Source organism: Ranitomeya imitator, chromosome 5, assembly GCF_032444005.1.
Source record: "Ranitomeya imitator isolate aRanImi1 chromosome 5, aRanImi1.pri, whole genome shotgun sequence".
NCBI lineage: Eukaryota > Metazoa > Chordata > Amphibia > Anura > Dendrobatidae > Ranitomeya > Ranitomeya imitator.
In genome coordinates this window covers 146,166,258-146,185,120 of record NC_091286.1, presented here as the reverse complement: position 1 = coordinate 146,185,120, position 18,863 = coordinate 146,166,258, and the positions used below count along the sequence as shown (strand labels likewise).

The 18,863-nt window shown below is 45.8% G+C and overlaps 1 protein-coding gene across 1 annotated transcript in view; it reads right to left on the bottom strand.

Moving 5' to 3' along the window:
- Positions 1-18,863, bottom strand: part of ACOXL (acyl-CoA oxidase like) — a 786,620-nt gene that overhangs the window by 702,183 nt on the left and 65,574 nt on the right. Inside the window, exons 2-4 of the mRNA XM_069769203.1 lie at positions 10,060-10,156; positions 6,331-6,414; positions 5,643-5,729 (exon numbers count right to left, since the gene is read on the bottom strand). Coding sequence (XP_069625304.1) covers positions 5,643-5,729; positions 6,331-6,414; positions 10,060-10,156 — 268 coding nt within the window. The remainder of the gene's footprint in view (positions 1-5,642; positions 5,730-6,330; positions 6,415-10,059; positions 10,157-18,863) is intronic.

Below are 18,863 nucleotides of genomic sequence, written 5' to 3'. Positions count from 1 at the left end.
TGAGCACTGCAGAAGATCATATAGTTCAGCTGCAAAAAGCTGAGAAGAAGTTCACTCAAGCAATAGCTGAATTGGCTGCAAAAAATGAGGATCTTGAGAATAGGTCCAGAAAAAATAATATACGCATAGTGGGCATCCCTGAAAAAGCTGAAGGGAGGAATCCAACTGAGTATATCGAAAAATGGCTGTTAGAGACTTTTGGAGATATGGCGCTGACAAAAGTGTTTGCAGTGGAGAGAGCGCATAGGGTCCCACCGAAACCACCTGTCCCTGGAGCGAATCCCCGTACCATGCTCGCCAAAATCCTAAATTACAGAGACATTATCCTGAGGAAGGCTAGAGATATGACGGATCTGACAGTTGAAGGCCAAAGAATTGCTTTCTACCCAGACTATTCTGCCCTGGTTCAGAAACAACGGATGATGTTCACGGGTATCAAGAGACGGCTGAGGGAGCTGGGAGTGCAGTACTCCATGATGTTTCCAGCAAGACTGAGGGTGGTGGCGTTTGACAAAATTCACTTTTTTCAGAAGCCGGAGGAAGCTATTCAGTGGATTGACATTAACGCTAAAAGGCTTAAAGGAAAAGGAGACTGAAACTGAGGGGGGATTCTGAATGTGATTACTTCTCTGTCAGTTGGAAAAGAGACTTGTGATTAACAATTCAGGGGTTATGGGATGTGAAAGTTGAAGGGTGGAGCTGGGTTGTAATCAGCTACAGTTAAGGGAATGCTATAATGGCTGCTGGGAAAGGGGGAGGAAGGGTAAGCGGCGTATTATAAGTTTGTTTAGGTTTCTTGCATTTGCAGGTAACATGATGTTGAAATCTTGCGACATGTTAAAGAATCTATGGAATTCTGCTATGTACAGTGGCGGGAGGAAGGTTGGGAAGGTACTGCCAATCGGAGTGTTCGCTATGGGCGATGTTGCCCCACTCTTGGAAAGAGGCAGAATGGTTAGTTGTGAGGGGGGAAGGGTGGGAGGGAGAGTTGGGATAGGGGGAGTTAGGGATGTTAGACAGCTCACGGTCAAGAATAATGACATAATTAGAGAAGATGAGCCAATTGATGGGGGGCCGTTTTAAGATTTTGAGCTGGAATGTGAGAGGCCTGGCGGAGAAATCCAGACGAGCCGCAAGTTTGCAGTATGCAAGAGACCAGCGGGCCTCAATGATATGTTTGTTGGAGACGCACTTGGTAAGGGAGAAAGTGAATGTCTTAAATAGACGTTGGATTCAGAAGGGATATCACTCTACCTTCTCCACGTATGCGAGAGGTGTGTCAATTTTGATTCCAGCGGTAGTACAGTATGAGGAGGTGAAGGTTTGTGTAGATGCGGATGGTCAGTATGTACTAATACAGTGTATACTGTATGGAGTGAGAGTATGTATTGCAGCTATGTATATTCCACCTCCCTACTCAAGCAGGAAGATTAGAGAAGTATTGGAGCGAGTGGAACGATGGGGGCCGACACCACTGATGATTATTGGGGACCTAAATAACATCTGTGACGACTTTTGGGATAAAAATAAAAACACCCAGAATAGATCGGGGGGACATACTACAACATTTGGCACCTATGTACATGAGATGGGTATGATTGACCTTTGGAGGGTCAGACATGTTGGGGAGAGAGGGTATTCATGTTATTCGCCGGCGCATGCCACGCTCTCTAGAATTGACATGGCTCTGGGAAATAGGTTATTAGACACACTGGTTGGGGAGGTGAGATATCTCCCAAGGGCCTTGTCGGACCACAGTCCAATTGAGGTGGAGTTTAAATTGGCGGGGACACAATCTGTAAATGGGAGAGAATGGAAGATACATCCTAGTTGGCTACATAGTATTGAGATGGAAAATATAGGACGGGAGGTGGCGGAGTTCTTTGTTTTGAATGATGGGAGTACAGACGCTCTTACGATTTGGGATGCAATGAAGGCGTATCTGAGAGGACTACTGTTTAGAGATATTAGTAGGTGTAAGCGAAGGACGAGAGAGGCAGAAAGGGCGACAGTTGATGAGTTGAAGGATGCAGAGGATGGGATGGCTATACTGGGAACTCCTGAAGCTGGGAAAAGGCTGAAAAATGCACAAAATCAATTGGAAAAAGTACTGTTGGGAAAAGCGGATAGGAAGCAGGAATTTCAAAGAGTGTTGTATTATCAGGAGAGAGAAACAGTGGGTCATATGCTGTCGCTGGTGGTGGCTGCTCAGAGAAGTACTTCATATGTGCACTCATTGGAGCCTGTAAGTGGAAGCAGAGTATCTGAAACACCTGAGATTTTGAGGACTTTTGCGGACTTTTATGCAGACTTATATTCCTCCCGGGTTGGTGAGTCGGTCGGAGATACATTGACTTTCTTGGAGGGTCTGGATCTGCCGAGACTGAACGAGGTGGATAGGGAGAGCTTGGAAGCCCCTATCACGGAGGAGGAACTGAGTCGGGCATTCATGTCCATGGAAAATGGGAAGGCGCCTGGTGTCGATGGATTGCCCGCCGAGATCTATAAAAGTTTGGGAGAAGTGTTGATTCCTAGATTAAAGATGGTTCTGGAGGAAGCTAGGTCCCGGGGGTGTTTGCCAGCTTCTATGAGGGAGGCCATAATAGTGGTTATTCCAAAGGAGGATAATGATTTGGGGAAACCTGAGTCATATCGCCCAATATCTTTGCTAACTATTGATGTCAAGCTTCTGGCCAAGGTGTTAGCTTCCCGTCTGTCTAGTGTCATTACGGGCCTGGTGCATCCGGATCAGTCTGGCTTTATGCCTGATAGGTCAACGGCGATTAATCTGCGGAGGTTATATGTGAATCTGCAGCTGAAGTCTGACAACTGTGGCCGGAGGGTGATTGCGTCACTGGATGCCCATAAGGCGTTTGACAGTGTAGAGTGGGGATATCTCTGGCAGGTGTTGAAGGGTATGGGTTTTGGTCCGCAGTTTGTGGCTTGGATTCAGCTGTTGTATTCACTGCCGACGGCTAGAATCAGGGTGAACGGGGAACTGTCTCAGCCTATAAAATTGGCTAGAGGCACTAGGCAGGGATGTCCGCTTTCGCCTCTCTTGTTTGCGTTGGCTGTGGAACCACTTGCAGCCAAGATTCGACAATCTGATGGGGTCCCTGGTTTTAGATATGGGAAAGTTGAGGAAAAGATAGCGCTATATGCAGATGACGTTTTGCTGTTTTTGGCTGATCCGGTTGATTCACTGAGAGGGGCCATTGAAATTGTTGAAAGATGCGGTTCCGTATCGGGGCTAACAATTAATTGGGACAAATCGGTTCTGTTTAAGGTAGATGGTGTAGGAGAGAATGCGAGTGAGAATGTAGGTGATGAGCGGCTTAAGGTGGTATCTCATTTTAAATACCTTGGGATATGGATTTCGGTTCCAGTCGCGGAGTTCGTACATAGAAATCTGACTCCTGTTATGGGGGTGCTCAGGGCAAAGGTAGATGCTTGGAATAAGTTACATTTGTCGGTGGTTGGAAGGGTCAATCTTATTAAGATGGTCCTGATGCCTAAAATTTTATACGTTTTACATAACGCGCCAATTTGGATCCCGCGGGGGAAATTCCGACAGATTAATGCCCTCTTTAGAAGTTTGATATGGGGGAGACAATACCCAGGTATTAGCCTGGAGACGCTTCAGCGACCCAAGGAAGATGGTGGTTTGGCTTTGCCCAACCCTGAAATATACTTTCTTGCAGCCCAGAGTCAGCATTTGAAGGGCTGGGCGCGGGAGGCGTCATCCAGTGCAGTACAACACCTGATGGAAGGGGTGACAGGCCGATGCCCGGTAATACAATGCTTAGAGGACGGCTCTTTGGGAGCATTGGGGAAGCTATATCCAACCCTGTTTCTGATACGTAAATTATGGAACAGATTGAGGCAGATTCGGGGGGTTACAGGGTTAACCAAATTTACACTATTATGGTCTAATAGTAATTTAAAGGAATTTGCGGCTCTGGGAGGTCTGATAGAGTGGCAGACTAAAGGAATTTGCTTTGTACACCAAATAGTCCAACAACGAGTGTTGAAGTCCTTTTCCCAATTACAAGCAGAGTTTGGTTTGAGGCCCACAGGAGAATATCAGTATGCACAGATGAGACATGCTTTCGGAGCTCAAAATAAGAGTACTGACATTGGGATTCAGGAGGACATAGTATTGGAGTATGTATGTGGCGACGGGACTACAAAGGGAGTTATTTCCACCCTATATAAAGACCTTATGCACACGTATCTGTTAGATTTTCACATAAAGGCTAGAGCTAAGTGGGAGAGGGACTTGGGCCCGGTGGAGAATGAAACCTGGGAATCGGTGCTGGAGTGGGTTCCGCGATTGTCATTGAGTGAGCCATATAGGTTGTCGCAGCTCTATATTTTGCACAGAGTATATAAATCTCCGGAAGTGTTACATAAAGCGGGGTTGCGTGCTGACTCTGAGTGTCCGAGGTGTGGGAGTGAGAATGCTGGAATTTATCATATGATGTGGACGTGTCCTAGACTGGCTGCTTTTTGGGTGGTAGTTTTGAGTCGGGTGGAAGGAGCGTATAAATGTAGTGTCCTGAGAGATCCGATAATATGCTTGTTGGGATATGTGGATGAAATAGGAGTGGACAACACCTGGAAGATTGCAATTGCTAGGTTACTGTATATTGCTCGGAAAGTGATAGCACGGAACTGGATAAAGGCAGAACCACCTGCGAGGAGGGAATTTCTTCAATATGTACAACATGGTCTAAAGCTGGAAAAAGGTGTTTACAAGAGACGGGGGAAAATAGAAATGTTTAATAAAATGTGGTCTCCATGGCTTGAGTTGGGATAGGAGTGATAGAAGTTGGGAACTATAGGCTTCAGATAGGCGAGAATTACTTGAGGCACTGGTGGCCTCAGGGGAGTTTAGATTTGGGATGAGCTGTCCTGTGGGGGGGGGGGGGTCTTGTTGTGGGTATGTTGGGGATTCTTAAAATTAAGAAAAGGTGTATGTACCATATTGAAATGTGGATGAGAAAGTGATGTTTTCTCTTTTTTGTTTATTGTTAATAAAAATCTATTTAAATAAAAAAAAAAAAACAAGAATCTGCATAACTAATCATATGCTACATAGCGGCAAGTCACATTTATGTGTGACACTGCCAAGACAACAGTCTATAAAATGATGGCAGTCTCACGTTCGTAGCAGTAGTGGGTGGTGAGATATGGAGCCTGAAATTCAAAAGTTCTAAATAATGTTCACCTTTAATGTGTCAGCTGTCGGGTTCACTTTCAACACTATCCACCTATTTCTACTTTAGGAAATCCACTTCTGCTCTCTCTGTTTTTCTTTACATGCAGCTGGCAAGTGACTGCAGCAGTAATGCACCGTTGTTTGGCTGCAGCAGTCACTGACTGGCTGCAGTGGTCAGGTGCTGAAATAACGCGAACAAAGACAGAGACTGTTTGATGAGGGTCTTTTTTAACAGTAATTATCTTATACATGCTGTGTGCAGAAAAACTACGATATTAAAGGAAAACTCCTTTCCCAAACTATGCTTTGCCTAGTAGAAGTCCAGAAGGGGTGGTGCATGAAACTCCTTTAAGTCCTCAATTAATTTAGACAAATGGCGATTTACAGTTTTTGTAAACTTATAAGCATCAGAGCTTCCTACCTTTAAGGGAACAAACCATTTATGGATGTGTTCTGGGCTACCAAGGTTCATGACTGCTCCTCCGAATAACCAGCATATGACTCCACACTACAATACACCGTAAAAATACAAAAGGTTTAAATGTTATTTAGTGTAAATTTGCAAATATGTGTATTTTGTCATTTATTTCATGAGTAATGCAACTGTAAAGGAAAAAAAAACATATAAAAGCACATAAAAACACAATAATAAAAATCCTGAACTCTTGCAGCTTTTATATGAGTCATGAAATAGGTTGTCAAATATTTTAACCCTGATGATCTAACTTCAGGATAGGTCATTAATATCTGATTGGTGAGGATGTGACACCCGGCACCCCCAGCGCTATTAGCTGTTCTTGGTGCCGCCGGCGTTCTGAAGTTACGGAGCTGCTCCGTCTACCGAGAGTGGCCGCAGCAGGGTACGGCATATCCGCCCCATAATCAAATCAATAGGGTGTATAAGAGTCCAGAGGTGTTTATAGGGGAGCAGAGTTTTATGATTAATATTTCAAAAGCACCATAAACAATGATTACACACTTATCAAGTAGTAAATAGCTGTACAAAGTCTAAATGACATGGCCCAACGTGCTGTACTATTGCACATTTCAACATCACTAGATAAAGACATTTGCAGACTATTAAGATTGTGGTTTTTTCGCCCTTTTACCTTTACTCCAGTTGCCATATCAGCGGTACAAAGGACTTCTCCAATTGTCAGACTTTTGTTGATAAATTTCTTCTTTTTATCTATCTAAGAAAAGTAAGGAAAGCAACATCACTTAAATATGTAACCCATTCCACTGTTACAGCCATAAAGAATATAAATTACTAGCGAGCATTTATATTGGTATATGGTCTCCATCCTGGTATGTGCTGCACCCATCCTGCGTCCCCATCCTGTCATGTGCTGCACCCATCCTGCGTCCCCATCCTGTCATGTGCTGCACCCATTCTGCGTCCCCATCCTGTCATGTGCTGCACCCATCCTGCGTCCCCATCCTGCGTCCCCATCCTGCATCCCCATCCTGCATCCCCATCCTGTCATGTGCTGCACCCATCCTGCGTCCCCATCCTGGTATGTGCTGCACCCATCCTGCATCCCCATCCTGTCATGTGCTGCACCCATCCTGCGTCCCCATCCTGGTATGTGCTGCGTCCGCATCCTGCGTCCCCATCCTGGTATGTGCTGCGTCCGCATCCTGTGTCCCCATCCTGCGTCCCCATCCTGGTATGTGCTGCGTCCGCATCCTGCGTCCCCATCCTGGTATGTGCTGCGTCCGCATCCTGCGTCCCCATCCTGCGTCCCCATCCTGGTATGTGCTGCGTCCGCATCCTGCGTCCCCATCCTGGTATGTGCTGCGTCCCCATCCTGCGTCCCCATCCTGGTATGTGCTGCGTCCGCATCCTGCGTCTCCATCCTGCGTCCCCATCCTGGTATGTGCTGCGTCCCCATCCTGCGTCTCCATCCTGCGTCCCCATCCTGGTATGTGCTGCGTCCCCATCCTGGTATGTGCTGCGTCCCCATCCTGCGTCCCCATCCTGGTATGTGCTGCGTCCGCATCCTGCGTCCCCATCCTGGTATGTGCTGCGTCCGCATCCTGCGTCCCCATCCTGGTATGTGCTGCGTCCGCATCCTGCGTCCCCATCCTGGTATGTGCTGCGTCCGCATCCTACGTCCCCATCCTGGTATGTGCTGCGTCCGCATCCTGCGTCCCCATCCTGGTATGTGCTGCGTCCCCATCCTGTGTCCCCATCCTGGTATGTGCTGCGTCCGCATCCTGCGTCCCCATCCTGGTATGTGCTGCGTCCGCATCCTGCGTCGCCATCCTGGTATGTGCTGCGTCCGCATCCTGCGTCCCCATCCTGGTATGTGCTGCGTCCGCATCCTGCGTCCCCATCCTGGTATGTGCTGCGTCCGCATCCTGCGTCCCCATCCTGCGTCCCCATCCTGGTATGTGCTGCGTCCGCATCCTGCGTCCCCATCCTGGTATGTGCTGCGTCCGCATCCTGCGTCCCCATCCTGCGTCCCCATCCTGGTATGTGCTGCGTCCGCATCCTGCGTCCCCATCCTGGTATGTGCTGCGTCCGCATCCTGCGTCCCCATCCTGGTATGTGCTGCGTCCCCATCCTGCGTCTCCATCCTGCGTCCCCATCCTGGTATGTGCTGCGTCCCCATCCTGGTATGTGCTGCGTCCCCATCCTGCGTCCCCATCCTGGTATGTGCTGCGTCCGCATCCTGCGTCCCCATCCTGGTATGTGCTGCGTCCGCATCCTGCGTCCCCATCCTGGTATGTGCTGCGTCCGCATCCTGCGTCCCCATCCTGGTATGTGCTGCGTCCGCATCCTGCGTCCCCATCCTGGTATGTGCTGCGTCCGCATCCTGCGTCCCCATCCTGGTATGTGCTGCATCCCCATCCTGTGTCCCCATCCTGGTATGTGCTGCGTCCGCATCCTGCGTCCCCATCCTGCGTCCCCATCCTGGTATGTGCTGCGTCCGCATCCTGCGTCCCCATCCTGCGTCCCCATCCTGGTATGTGCTGCGTCCGCATCCTGCGTCCCCATCCTGGTATGTGCTGCGTCCGCATCCTGCGTCCCCATCCTGCGTCCCCATCCTGGTATGTGCTGCGTCCGCATCCTGCGTCCCCATCCTGGTATGTGCTGCGTCCGCATCCTGCGTCCCCATCCTGGTATGTGCTGCGTCCGCATCCTGCGTCCCCATCCTGGTATGTGCTGCGTCCGCATCCTGCGTCCCCATCCTGCGTCCCCATCCTGGTATGTGCTGCGTCCGCATCCTGCGTCCCCATCCTGGTATGTGCTGCGTCCGCATCCTGCGTCCCCATCCTGCGTCCCCATCCTGGTATGTGCTGCGTCCGCATCCTGCGTCCCCATCCTGGTATGTGCTGCGTCCGCATCCTGCGTCCCCATCCTGGTATGTGCTGCGTCCCCATCCTGCGTCCCCATCCTGCGTCCCCATCCTGGTATGTGCTGCGTCCCCATCCTGGTATGTGCTGCGTCCCCATCCTGCGTCCCCATCCTGGTATGTGCTGCGTCCGCATCCTGCGTCCCCATCCTGGTATGTGCTGCGTCCGCATCCTGCGTCCCCATCCTGGTATGTGCTGCGTCCGCATCCTGCGTCCCCATCCTGGTATGTGCTGCGTCCGCATCCTGCGTCCCCATCCTGGTATGTGCTGCGTCCGCATCCTGCGTCCCCATCCTGGTATGTGCTGCGTCCCCATCCTGCGTCCCCATCCTGGTATGTGCTGCGTCCGCATCCTGCGTCCCCATCCTGCGTCCCCATCCTGGTATGTGCTGCGTCCGCATCCTGCGTCCCCATCCTGCGTCCCCATCCTGGTATGTGCTGCGTCCGCATGCTGCGTCCCCATCCTGGTATGTGCTGCGTCCGCATCCTGCGTCCCCATCCTGCGTCCCCATCCTGGTATGTGCTGCGTCCGCATCCTGCGTCCCCATCCTGGTATGTGCTGCGTCCCCATCCTGCGTCCCCATCCTGCGTCTCCATCCTGCGTCCCCATCCTGGTATGTGCTGCGTCCGCATCCTGCGTCCCCATCCTGGTATGTGCTGCGTCCCCATCCTGCGTCTCCATCCTGGTATGTGCTGCGTCCCCATCCTGGTATGTGCTGCGTCCGCATCCTGCGTCCCCATCCTGGTATGTGCTGCGTCCCCATCCTGCGTCCCCATCCTGGTATGTGCTGCGTCCGCATCCTGCATCCCCATCCTGCGTCTCCATCCTGCGTCCCCATCCTGCGTCGGTATCGCCGCCAGCTCAGGCCCCCCAGCACTTACTATACTCACCTGTCCGGCGTTCCAGCGCTGAGCGGCGCCATCTTCCCGGTCTCCTGGCTGTGACTGTTCAGTCAGAGGGCGGCGCCGGCGCGCATTAAGCGCGTCATCGCGCCCTCTGAACTGAAGGTCACAGGCCGAAGACCGGGAAGATGGCGCAGCTCAGCGATGGAACGCCGGACAGGTGAATATGGCCAATACTCACCCTCCTGGCGGTCCCTGCTTCTCTGTTGGAGATCGCGGTGTGCGTTCAGTGTGAACGCACACCGCGATCTCCCGGGAGCGTTGCTCTGTGAGGCCCAGACTGCGCCGGCGCTTGCGCCGGCGCAGTCTATAGAGGCTTCGGACAGAGTGACGCTCAAAGCGTTATATTATAGATTATTATTTTTTTAATTAGACGTGACTAATGTGCACGGCGAGAGTCATGTAAGAGTGGACAGATTCCCCCAATCCATGGTGTAGATACAAAGCCCGCCGCACTGGCGTCTCAATGCCTCTAATGACCCATTTATGAATGCAGATAACAATGGAATATCAAGTGCTAAGAATATGATATGCACCCTAATTTTATACCTAAACCCCCCCTGAAACTCTTACCATTTCATTAAACGCTCGCTGAACTTCTGGTAAACCCAAGACAAACTTCACTCTGTCCATAGTCAGATCTCTAATCTCGTCCAGACTGAGGTCATATCTGTGAAGCCCACACAAACAGACAAAGTTTGAAATACATTTTTTATGTCATTTTTACGCAGAATTAGTGAATTTTCTAATGGGGTTATTTTTAGTAAGAGATGCAATTGTCCATTTAAGACTAGAAAACAACTGTGCTTCATCTGCTTCCACTTACTTGGCATTTCATCAGAACCAAAAATAAGTGAACTTTTACCCTTTATGTTAGATCGCCAGAATACATTTTGACAATAATGGAGTCCAGATGATTGTGCGTAAAAGAGCAACAAAAATAAGTTCAGCCGCAATATAAGGTGAATCTAAGAATCGACTGCTTCTTAAGGGCAGCACCAGAAATGTGTACATTAAAGGAAATCTGTCACCAGGCTTTTGAAAGCCCATTTAAGAGCAGCACAATATAGGGGCAGAGACCCTGATTCCAGAGATGTGTCAGTTACTGGGCTGCTTGTTGCAGTTTTGATAAAAATTAGTTTTCTCTGCTGCAGATCAAGCAGTTCTCTGAATGCGGAGCCCTGAATAACCACACCCACGCCACTGATTGGCTGCTTTCTGCCTATGCACAGTGCACACAGTAAGCTGCCATTCAGTGTTGGAGACAAAGATCATGAATTTGGAGAACTTCATGGCAGCAGGCTTGCTGTCCTCTAGTGATAATTTTGTGGTGGAAAACTGATTTTATCAAAACTACAACCAGCAGCCCAGCAAGTGACCCATCACTGGAATCAGGGTCTCTTTATTCTGCATGACCACTGACTGCAATTGGCAAGGATTCATAAAGTGCAGCATATTTTATTTATGATTAATTAATTCCAGGATAAAAAGTCATTTGAGGGGAATAAAAAATGTAAAGAAAAAATACTGTTTAAAATATTTGAAATATACATTTTCATAATTATAAGAGAACAGATAGAAGTATAAAAGAAGCCCTCATTTCCTTCAAAAATGACATATATAATACTAAATATAGTCTGTGTGTATATATATATATATATATATATATATATATATATATATATATATATATATAAACAGGAACACATGGGCTACTTGCACAGTGAACAAGTCTGTATGATCATGTTCACACACCACCAAGAAACCTGAAGACACAAAAGAGAATAGTAAAACCAAAAACACTCAGTTTGAAAAAATGTTGCAGTAATCCGCAAGTGCTAGTAAAAGATGTAAAAAACAGGGTATTTGGTTGATACGTTTTTTGCAAAAAATGTATACTAAGCTGCTCTACCAATCTTCACGGTATACCCATATCAGAGCAGTCCTAACTAATGTATGCAATCCCTATCTGATGTATTTAAAAACCTGATCATCTGTATATAACCTGTGTGAACAGCGTTCAGAGAGGAAAAATCCATGTGTGCATACAGGGTAGAACAGCTTTTGTGCAGATAGCCCAAGAGGAGTGGTGGAACTCCCCAGTCTTGTAGACACAAGAGAACAATTATGGAAACAGGAACACATGGGCTACTTGCACAGTGAACAAGTCTGTATGATCATGTTCACACACCACCAAGAAACCTGAAGACACAAAAGAGAATAGTAAAACCAAAAACACTCAGTTTGAAAAAATGTTGCAGTAATCCGCAAGTGCTAGTAAAAGATGTAAAAAACAGGGTATTTGGTTGATACGTTTTTTGCAAAAAATGTATACTAAGCTGCTCTACCAATCTTCACGGTATACCCTTATCAGAGCAGTCCTAACTAATGTATGCAATCCCTATCTGATGTATTTAAAAACCTGATCATCTGTATATAACCTGTGTGAACAGGGTTCAGAGAGGAAAAATCCATGTGTGCATACAGGGTAGAACAGCTTTTGTGCAGATAGCCCAAGAGGAGTGGTGGAACTCCCCAGTCTTGTAGACACAAGAGAACAATTATGGAAACAGGAACACATGGGCTACTTGCACAGTGAACAAGTCTGTATGATCATGTTCACACACCACCAAGAAACCTGAAGACACAAAAGAGAATAGTAAAACCAAAAACACTCAGTTTGAAAAAATGTTGCAGTAATCCGCAAGTGCTAGTAAAAGATGTAAAAAACAGGGTATTTTTTCCTCTCTGAACCCTGTTCACACAGGTTATATACAGATGATCAGGTTTTTAAATACATCAGATAGGGATTGCATACATTAGTTAGGACTGCTCTGATAAGGGTATACCGTGAAGATTGGTAGAGCAGCTTAGTATACATTTTTTGCAAAAAACGTATCAACCAAATACCCTGTTTTTTACATCTTTTACTAGCACTTGCGGATTACTGCAACATTTTTTCAAACTGAGTGTTTTTGGTTTTACTATTCTCTTTTGTGTCTTCATATATATTTATTACATACACACATATATCCTAATATGATTGTTGTTTCCTGGAATTACCCTGCATCTAAAAAGCAATAGAATGTATGTAAAGTGGTACAAATAATCAAATTATTTTTTACATGTGACAAAACATTTACACACACTATATAGTGTGATTATATATACAGTGCGATTTGTCATCGCACTAACCAACTGACCTACACAATAAAGTCACCATGGCATTTACTACTAAAGAAAAATAAGATTTGTGTTTCTTCCACCACTTCACAAAATGCTTTATTCTGCGTTTACGACACACAATATGGTAAATCAAATGATGGCAATCTAAGCTACAATTTGTCCTGAAAACAAACAGTCCCTTATTAAGGCCATGTCGATGGGAAACTCAAAAGAAAATAATTATTTCTCTCAGAAAGGGAAAAGAAACAAACACACAATAAAGGCCTATTGGGGAGAGATTAAAAGTTGTAAATTCACTTCCTAATTATGGATTTCAATTTATAAATGCATAGATTAAAATACTAAACTCTACCACTAGATGGCGGCATACATCAATGTCTTCCCTATCTGTGTCAAACTACAGAAATAAATGAAATTCCATTAAGAGGAATAAAGAAACTTTGCACTTTGTATCTTTTAATGGTCTGTACATATCAGGATGTGTAGTAAATACCACAAACTTTACTATGAGCAGCAGATTGGAATGTATTTCCATTTCACACAACTTGCAGTTGCTGATCTCCTGACGTGAACTTGCCAGCCTGATGTTACGTGCTGCATGGACTGTCGGTGCGGGAACACTAATGCACACCAGCCAGCTGTATGCCACAACCCTGGTGACTAGGGTTGAGCGACTTTTAGTTTTTTAGGGTCGAGTCGGGTTTCGCGAAACCCAACTATCTCAAAAGTCGAGTCGAGTGAAATCGGCCGATTATGGCGAAAAGTCGGGGATCGACCGAAACCCAAAGCAAAGTCAATGGGAAATCTAACTTTTTTTTTTTTCTCTCTCTCTCTCAACAGAAAAGCTGGTGTTACACATTGCAAATCGCTACAGCGCACAAGCGACAAGATGGCGATAGGCGTCCACGCCCCTAAGACCTATGTCATCACTCTGCCCACGCTCTTTCATTGGCTGAAAAAATGGCGCCAAACGCGTCATACGAAACGCAACTTTGGCGCGAAGATCGCCGACCGCATGGCCGATCCCACTCTAGGATCGGGTCGGGTTTCATGAAACCCGACTTTGCCAAAAGTCGGCGACTTTTGAATTTGTCCGATCCGTTTTGCTCAACCCTACTGGTGACAATGGCTGTGATAGGCATATGTACCTGGAGCTTTCCTGACAGAGTTGGAGCTCACAAAAGTGATGTCCGCACAGATTTACATGGATACATTTCACTTACTGATTACAGTTATCAGTTTTCCAAGAAAAAAGCGAAGCGTGACGTGTGTGACTGTTCTCGGCTTGTACCTCAGTTACACATTTTATCTTTGGTCATCGACACTTGGATTGATAATCTGGATGGTACAGGGTGATTCCGGAGAACCTTCCTTGGATCTGGCTTATCTGGAGTGTGTGAAGTGACAGGACAGCAGGATAAGTCCCAGCCAGCCGAACCACATGCAGTGTGTCAGGATGGAGCACAAATCAAGAAAATCATCACACATGAATGGCCCCGAATATTTATGGTCATAATCCATGCCCCTATCAAAAAAAACATGTCTCCATGTCAAACCCTCAACATAATCCCCAATAATCACAACCCCCCTCCAGTAATTAAAGGGAACCTGTCAGCAGGTTTCTGCCATCTCATCTGAGAGCAGTGGGATGTAGCCAGAGATCTTGATTAATTAGATTACTGGGTGCAGTGGTTCTGACACAGTTTTTAGAGTTTGCATGCAGCAGAGCTCAAAAGCTAACCCCGCCCACACCATTCTCTGTCTGTACATATAGACAGTGAGCAGCTTATCAAAGAAGGGGCGGAGTCAGGCCACAGCTCATGCGCTTCTCTTCTGTAGTCTGAGCAATGATAATCACAAGGTAATAGGACCTTCAGCGTAAGGCTAGTTTCACACCAGCGTTCAGCGGGGCTGCGGAGGGCTGCAGACTTCCTCCATGAAACTCCGCCCACAGCCGCACCTCCTCCGGTCAGCTCCGCCTACATCGGCATGCAGCCTGTGTACCCCATCTTTAACATTGGGTACGCAGGCCATGCAGATGTATGCGTCGTTTTGACGGTGTGGCGACCGCATTAAATTACAACTCGTTGTGTTCGGCGCAGGTCGCCGCACCGTCAAAACGACGCATGCAGAGGCATCCTCATACATCCGCATGGCCTGCGTACCTAATGGTAAATATAGGGTACGCACGCCGCATGCCGACGTAGGCGGAGTTGACCGGAGGAGGTGCGGCGGTGGGCGGAGCTTCACGGAGAACGTACGCAGCCCTCCATCCGCAAATGTGAAACCAGCCTAAGTAAGGAACACAGGCGGACATGTGACATAATTAAAATCTGTGTTTTAACCCCTACCTCATGGTGTCCTCAGATTACATAGCAGAAACCTGCTGACAGATTAATTTTAAATGGATAAGTAGATTAGTTAGTGTCTATATAGTCCTGGGACAATACAATCACTGGAAGGTATACTGTGAAATTGTACGCAGACGTCGTCACTGCAGCTCTGGACGTGACTAGATTGTAAGACCTGCCGTAACGGCGGGGTGGTGACTGCAGCTCTGGATGTGACTGGAGAACAACACATGGTGTAATAGCAGCATGGTTACTGGATCTCCATTCCTTCCTTTTGCAGCCTGTCCAAGTCCTGGCTCATTAGTTAACTGGCAGTTGGGCTACATTCACATGACCGTATTTTCAGTGTGCAAAAATAAAAAAAAACAACAGCATTCAGACAGCCATGTTTTGCTTTTCTTTTTTCTTTTTCACACAGACCAAATTAAAAAAAATGGAAGTGTGCATTAGTATATACTACATACAAGTAGTATATATATACAAGTAGTAATTTTGCTTCTCACAAAATTCTAATATCATCAAAAAGTTAATTTCAGTTCTTCAATACAAAAACTGAACCTCATTATCTCCTTCGTGACAGAGAATTTTTACAATTCTGACCACTGTCCCTTTATGTAGTTATAACTCTGGAACGCTTCAACGGATTCTGACGATTCGGAGAATGTTTTATCGTGACATATTGTACTTCATGCTAGTCGTAAAATTTCTTCAATACGACTTGTGTTTATTTATGAAAAAAACGGAAATATAGCGAAAATGTTGAAAATTTAGCAATTTTCAATCTTGAATTTTTATGCCCTTAAATCAGGTATGTCACACAAAATACTTAATAACTAACATTTCCCACATGTCTACTTTACATCAGCACAATTTTGGAAACATTTTTTTTTTTGTTAGGACGTTGTAAGGATTAAAAGTTGACCAGCGATTTCTAATTTTTACAACAAAATTTACAAAACCATTTTTTTCAGGGACCACCTCACATTTGAAGTGACTTTGGAAGGGTCAATATAACAGAAAATACCCAAAAGTGACACCATTCTAAAACTGCACCCCTCAGGTGAGCAAAACCACATTCTAGAAGTTTATTAAACCTTCAGGTGCTTCATGAGAACTAAAGCAATGTGGAAGGAAAAAATTAACATTTTACTTTTTTTGACAAAAAAATGTACTTTGGAACTAATTTTTTTATTTTCACATGTTTATCAAGAGAAAATGGACCAAAAAATGTGTTGAGCAATTTCTCCTGAGCACACCAATACCCCATATGTGGGGAAAACCCACTTTTTGGGCGCATGGCAGGGCTCAGAAGGGAGGGAGCACCGTTTGACTTTTTGAACACAAAATTGGCTGGAATCTATGGTGGCGCCATGTCGCCTTTGGAGACCCCCTGATGTACCTAAACAGTGGAAACCCCTCAATTCTAACTCCATCCCTAACCCCAACATAACCCTAACCCTAATCCCAACCCTAACCATAACCCTATCCACAACCCTAACCCCAACAAACCCCTAACCCTAATCCCAACCCTAACCATAACCCTAAAAACAAACCAAACCCACCCCTAAACCAAATTCCAACCCCAACTGTAACCCTAACCACAAACTAACCCTAATCGTAACTCCCACCATAACCACAACCATAAACCTAATACCAACCTTAACCGTAATCCAAACCATAACTCTGACCCTAACCCTAGCCCTAACCCAACTCACTTTAGCCCAACCCTAACCCTAACTGTAGCCCAACTCTAACCCTAATGAAAAAATGGAAATAAATACATATATTATATTATTTTTAGCTAACTAAAGGGGTGATAAAGGTGGGTTTGATATCCTATTTTTTTTTGTTGATCACTGTGATAGGGCCTATCACAGTGATCAAAATGAACCAACAGATAAAATTTCCTATTGGTGCTGGGTGCTGGCCAGCCGATCTTGGCGGGAGCAGTGCGCATGTGCCCGACATTTTCTCCTGGAAGACAATAGCAGCCCGGGGGACTTCACATGGGGAAGCAGAGACACCGGAGGTACCGGGGGGGGAGGATCGGGGGACAAAATTTCTCTGTCCTCTGATATGTGATCACATCAGAGAAATTAAATGGAAAATCAGCTTTCTTTTTGCAGTCGCTGTTATACTTAATAACGGCAATCACAACAACGGGGTTGGTAAAAACAGACCCAAATGAAGTTCTCTGGGGTCTCAGCTAACCCCGGTAGCAGAGAACCCGGAGAAATTCAGACTCTGGGGGGCGCTATACATTAAAACCTCAGCGCCGTTTTAAAGTACCCTTAACTTCCGGCGTTAAAAGGCGTATCGGCGGTCGTTAAGGGGTTATATTGAGTCATTACAAACAGACTGATCTATTTCAAGAGTTTGTTTTCTGTTAATATTGATGTTTATGGCTTACAACCAATGAAAACTCAAAAGTCATCTCAGTAAATTAGAATTTTTAACAAAATACACCTGCAAAGGCATCCTAAGCGTTTAAAAAGGTCCCTTAGTCTATTTCAGTAGGCTCCACAATCATGTGCCAACAGCAAAAAATATGGAGTACAGAAAACACCAAAAAGGTAAAATAAAAACCAAAATAGTTTATTAAATCAAATACACATACAAAAAATGCTAGCCAAATAATAGGGCTATACACAAAAGAGGGGAGTAAGTATAGGGAACCTGCTGGCACGGCAGGAGGAGCGACTAGTAATTCAGGTGAAATAGCCAGGGGTGAATATAGCAAACCCTAATCAAACGGGTAAATATAGGGTCATGAAAGCTTAATAGGTGAAAAATAAAGGTGCTATAAATAGATACCATGGACACTGCCTGATAAGGCGAGTCCCCAACAACCCTACATATCCCAAAGGTTAGCTACAACTCACCCATAATAGCCGATAGTATATAGGTCCTCCCACTGCAACCCTTAAAGGGTCGCAGTGGGAGGACCTATATACTATCGGCTATTATGGGTGAGTTTTTTTACAACGAGCTGGTGTGGCCATGGGTGCCAAATTTTCACCATCTTTGGCAAACCTTATTATGTCATTTTGGGAGTATAATTATTTATACGTGGAATCCAATGCATTTTTGCCACAGATCGTCTGGTATGGTAGATACATCGACGATACGCTCATCATTTGGAGTGGCGATGTGTCTAATACACCAGACTTTGTGAATTATATCAACGCAAATTTATCCAATCTGAAGTTCACGCATGTTACGGATTCATGTCAGATTTCTTTTTTGGACTTTGAGTTATGTGGCATTCCTGGGGAAGTAATTTCGACTAAGACTTTTGTCAAGCCGTTTGCTGGAAATACAATTTTACATGCATCCAGCAGTCACCCCAGGCACACGATCAGATCTATTCCAGTGGGAGAATTTATCCGTACAAAACAACTGCAGTGATGTTGATAAGTTGGATGAGGAATTTGCTTCTTGTGCACGCAGACTAAAAAACGCAATTATCTTGATTGGAGTCTGAACAGGGCACGTAATATTGTTTCGCAACGGAATCGTTCTGACTTGATAAGTTTATCTAACAGTAGGGCTAGAAGTAGGAATGGAAATGTTTTCCAAAATAAGCCTTTTTTAAGCTTCCAATATAGTCCTCAGTTTTGTGAAATCAAGCAGATTATTAATAAATATCTACCTATTTTGGGGGAGGATCCTGCCCTAAATAAAATTCTTCAGTCCGGCTGTAATGTAGTAGCTAGAAGAGCGCCCACTATTGGAAATATTATTTCTCCTAGCTTTTTTTCTTCTGCAGGCAGAAATAGAACATGGCTTAGTTGTACCGGCTTTTATAAATGTGGTAGATTAGGTTGCACTACGTGTGGG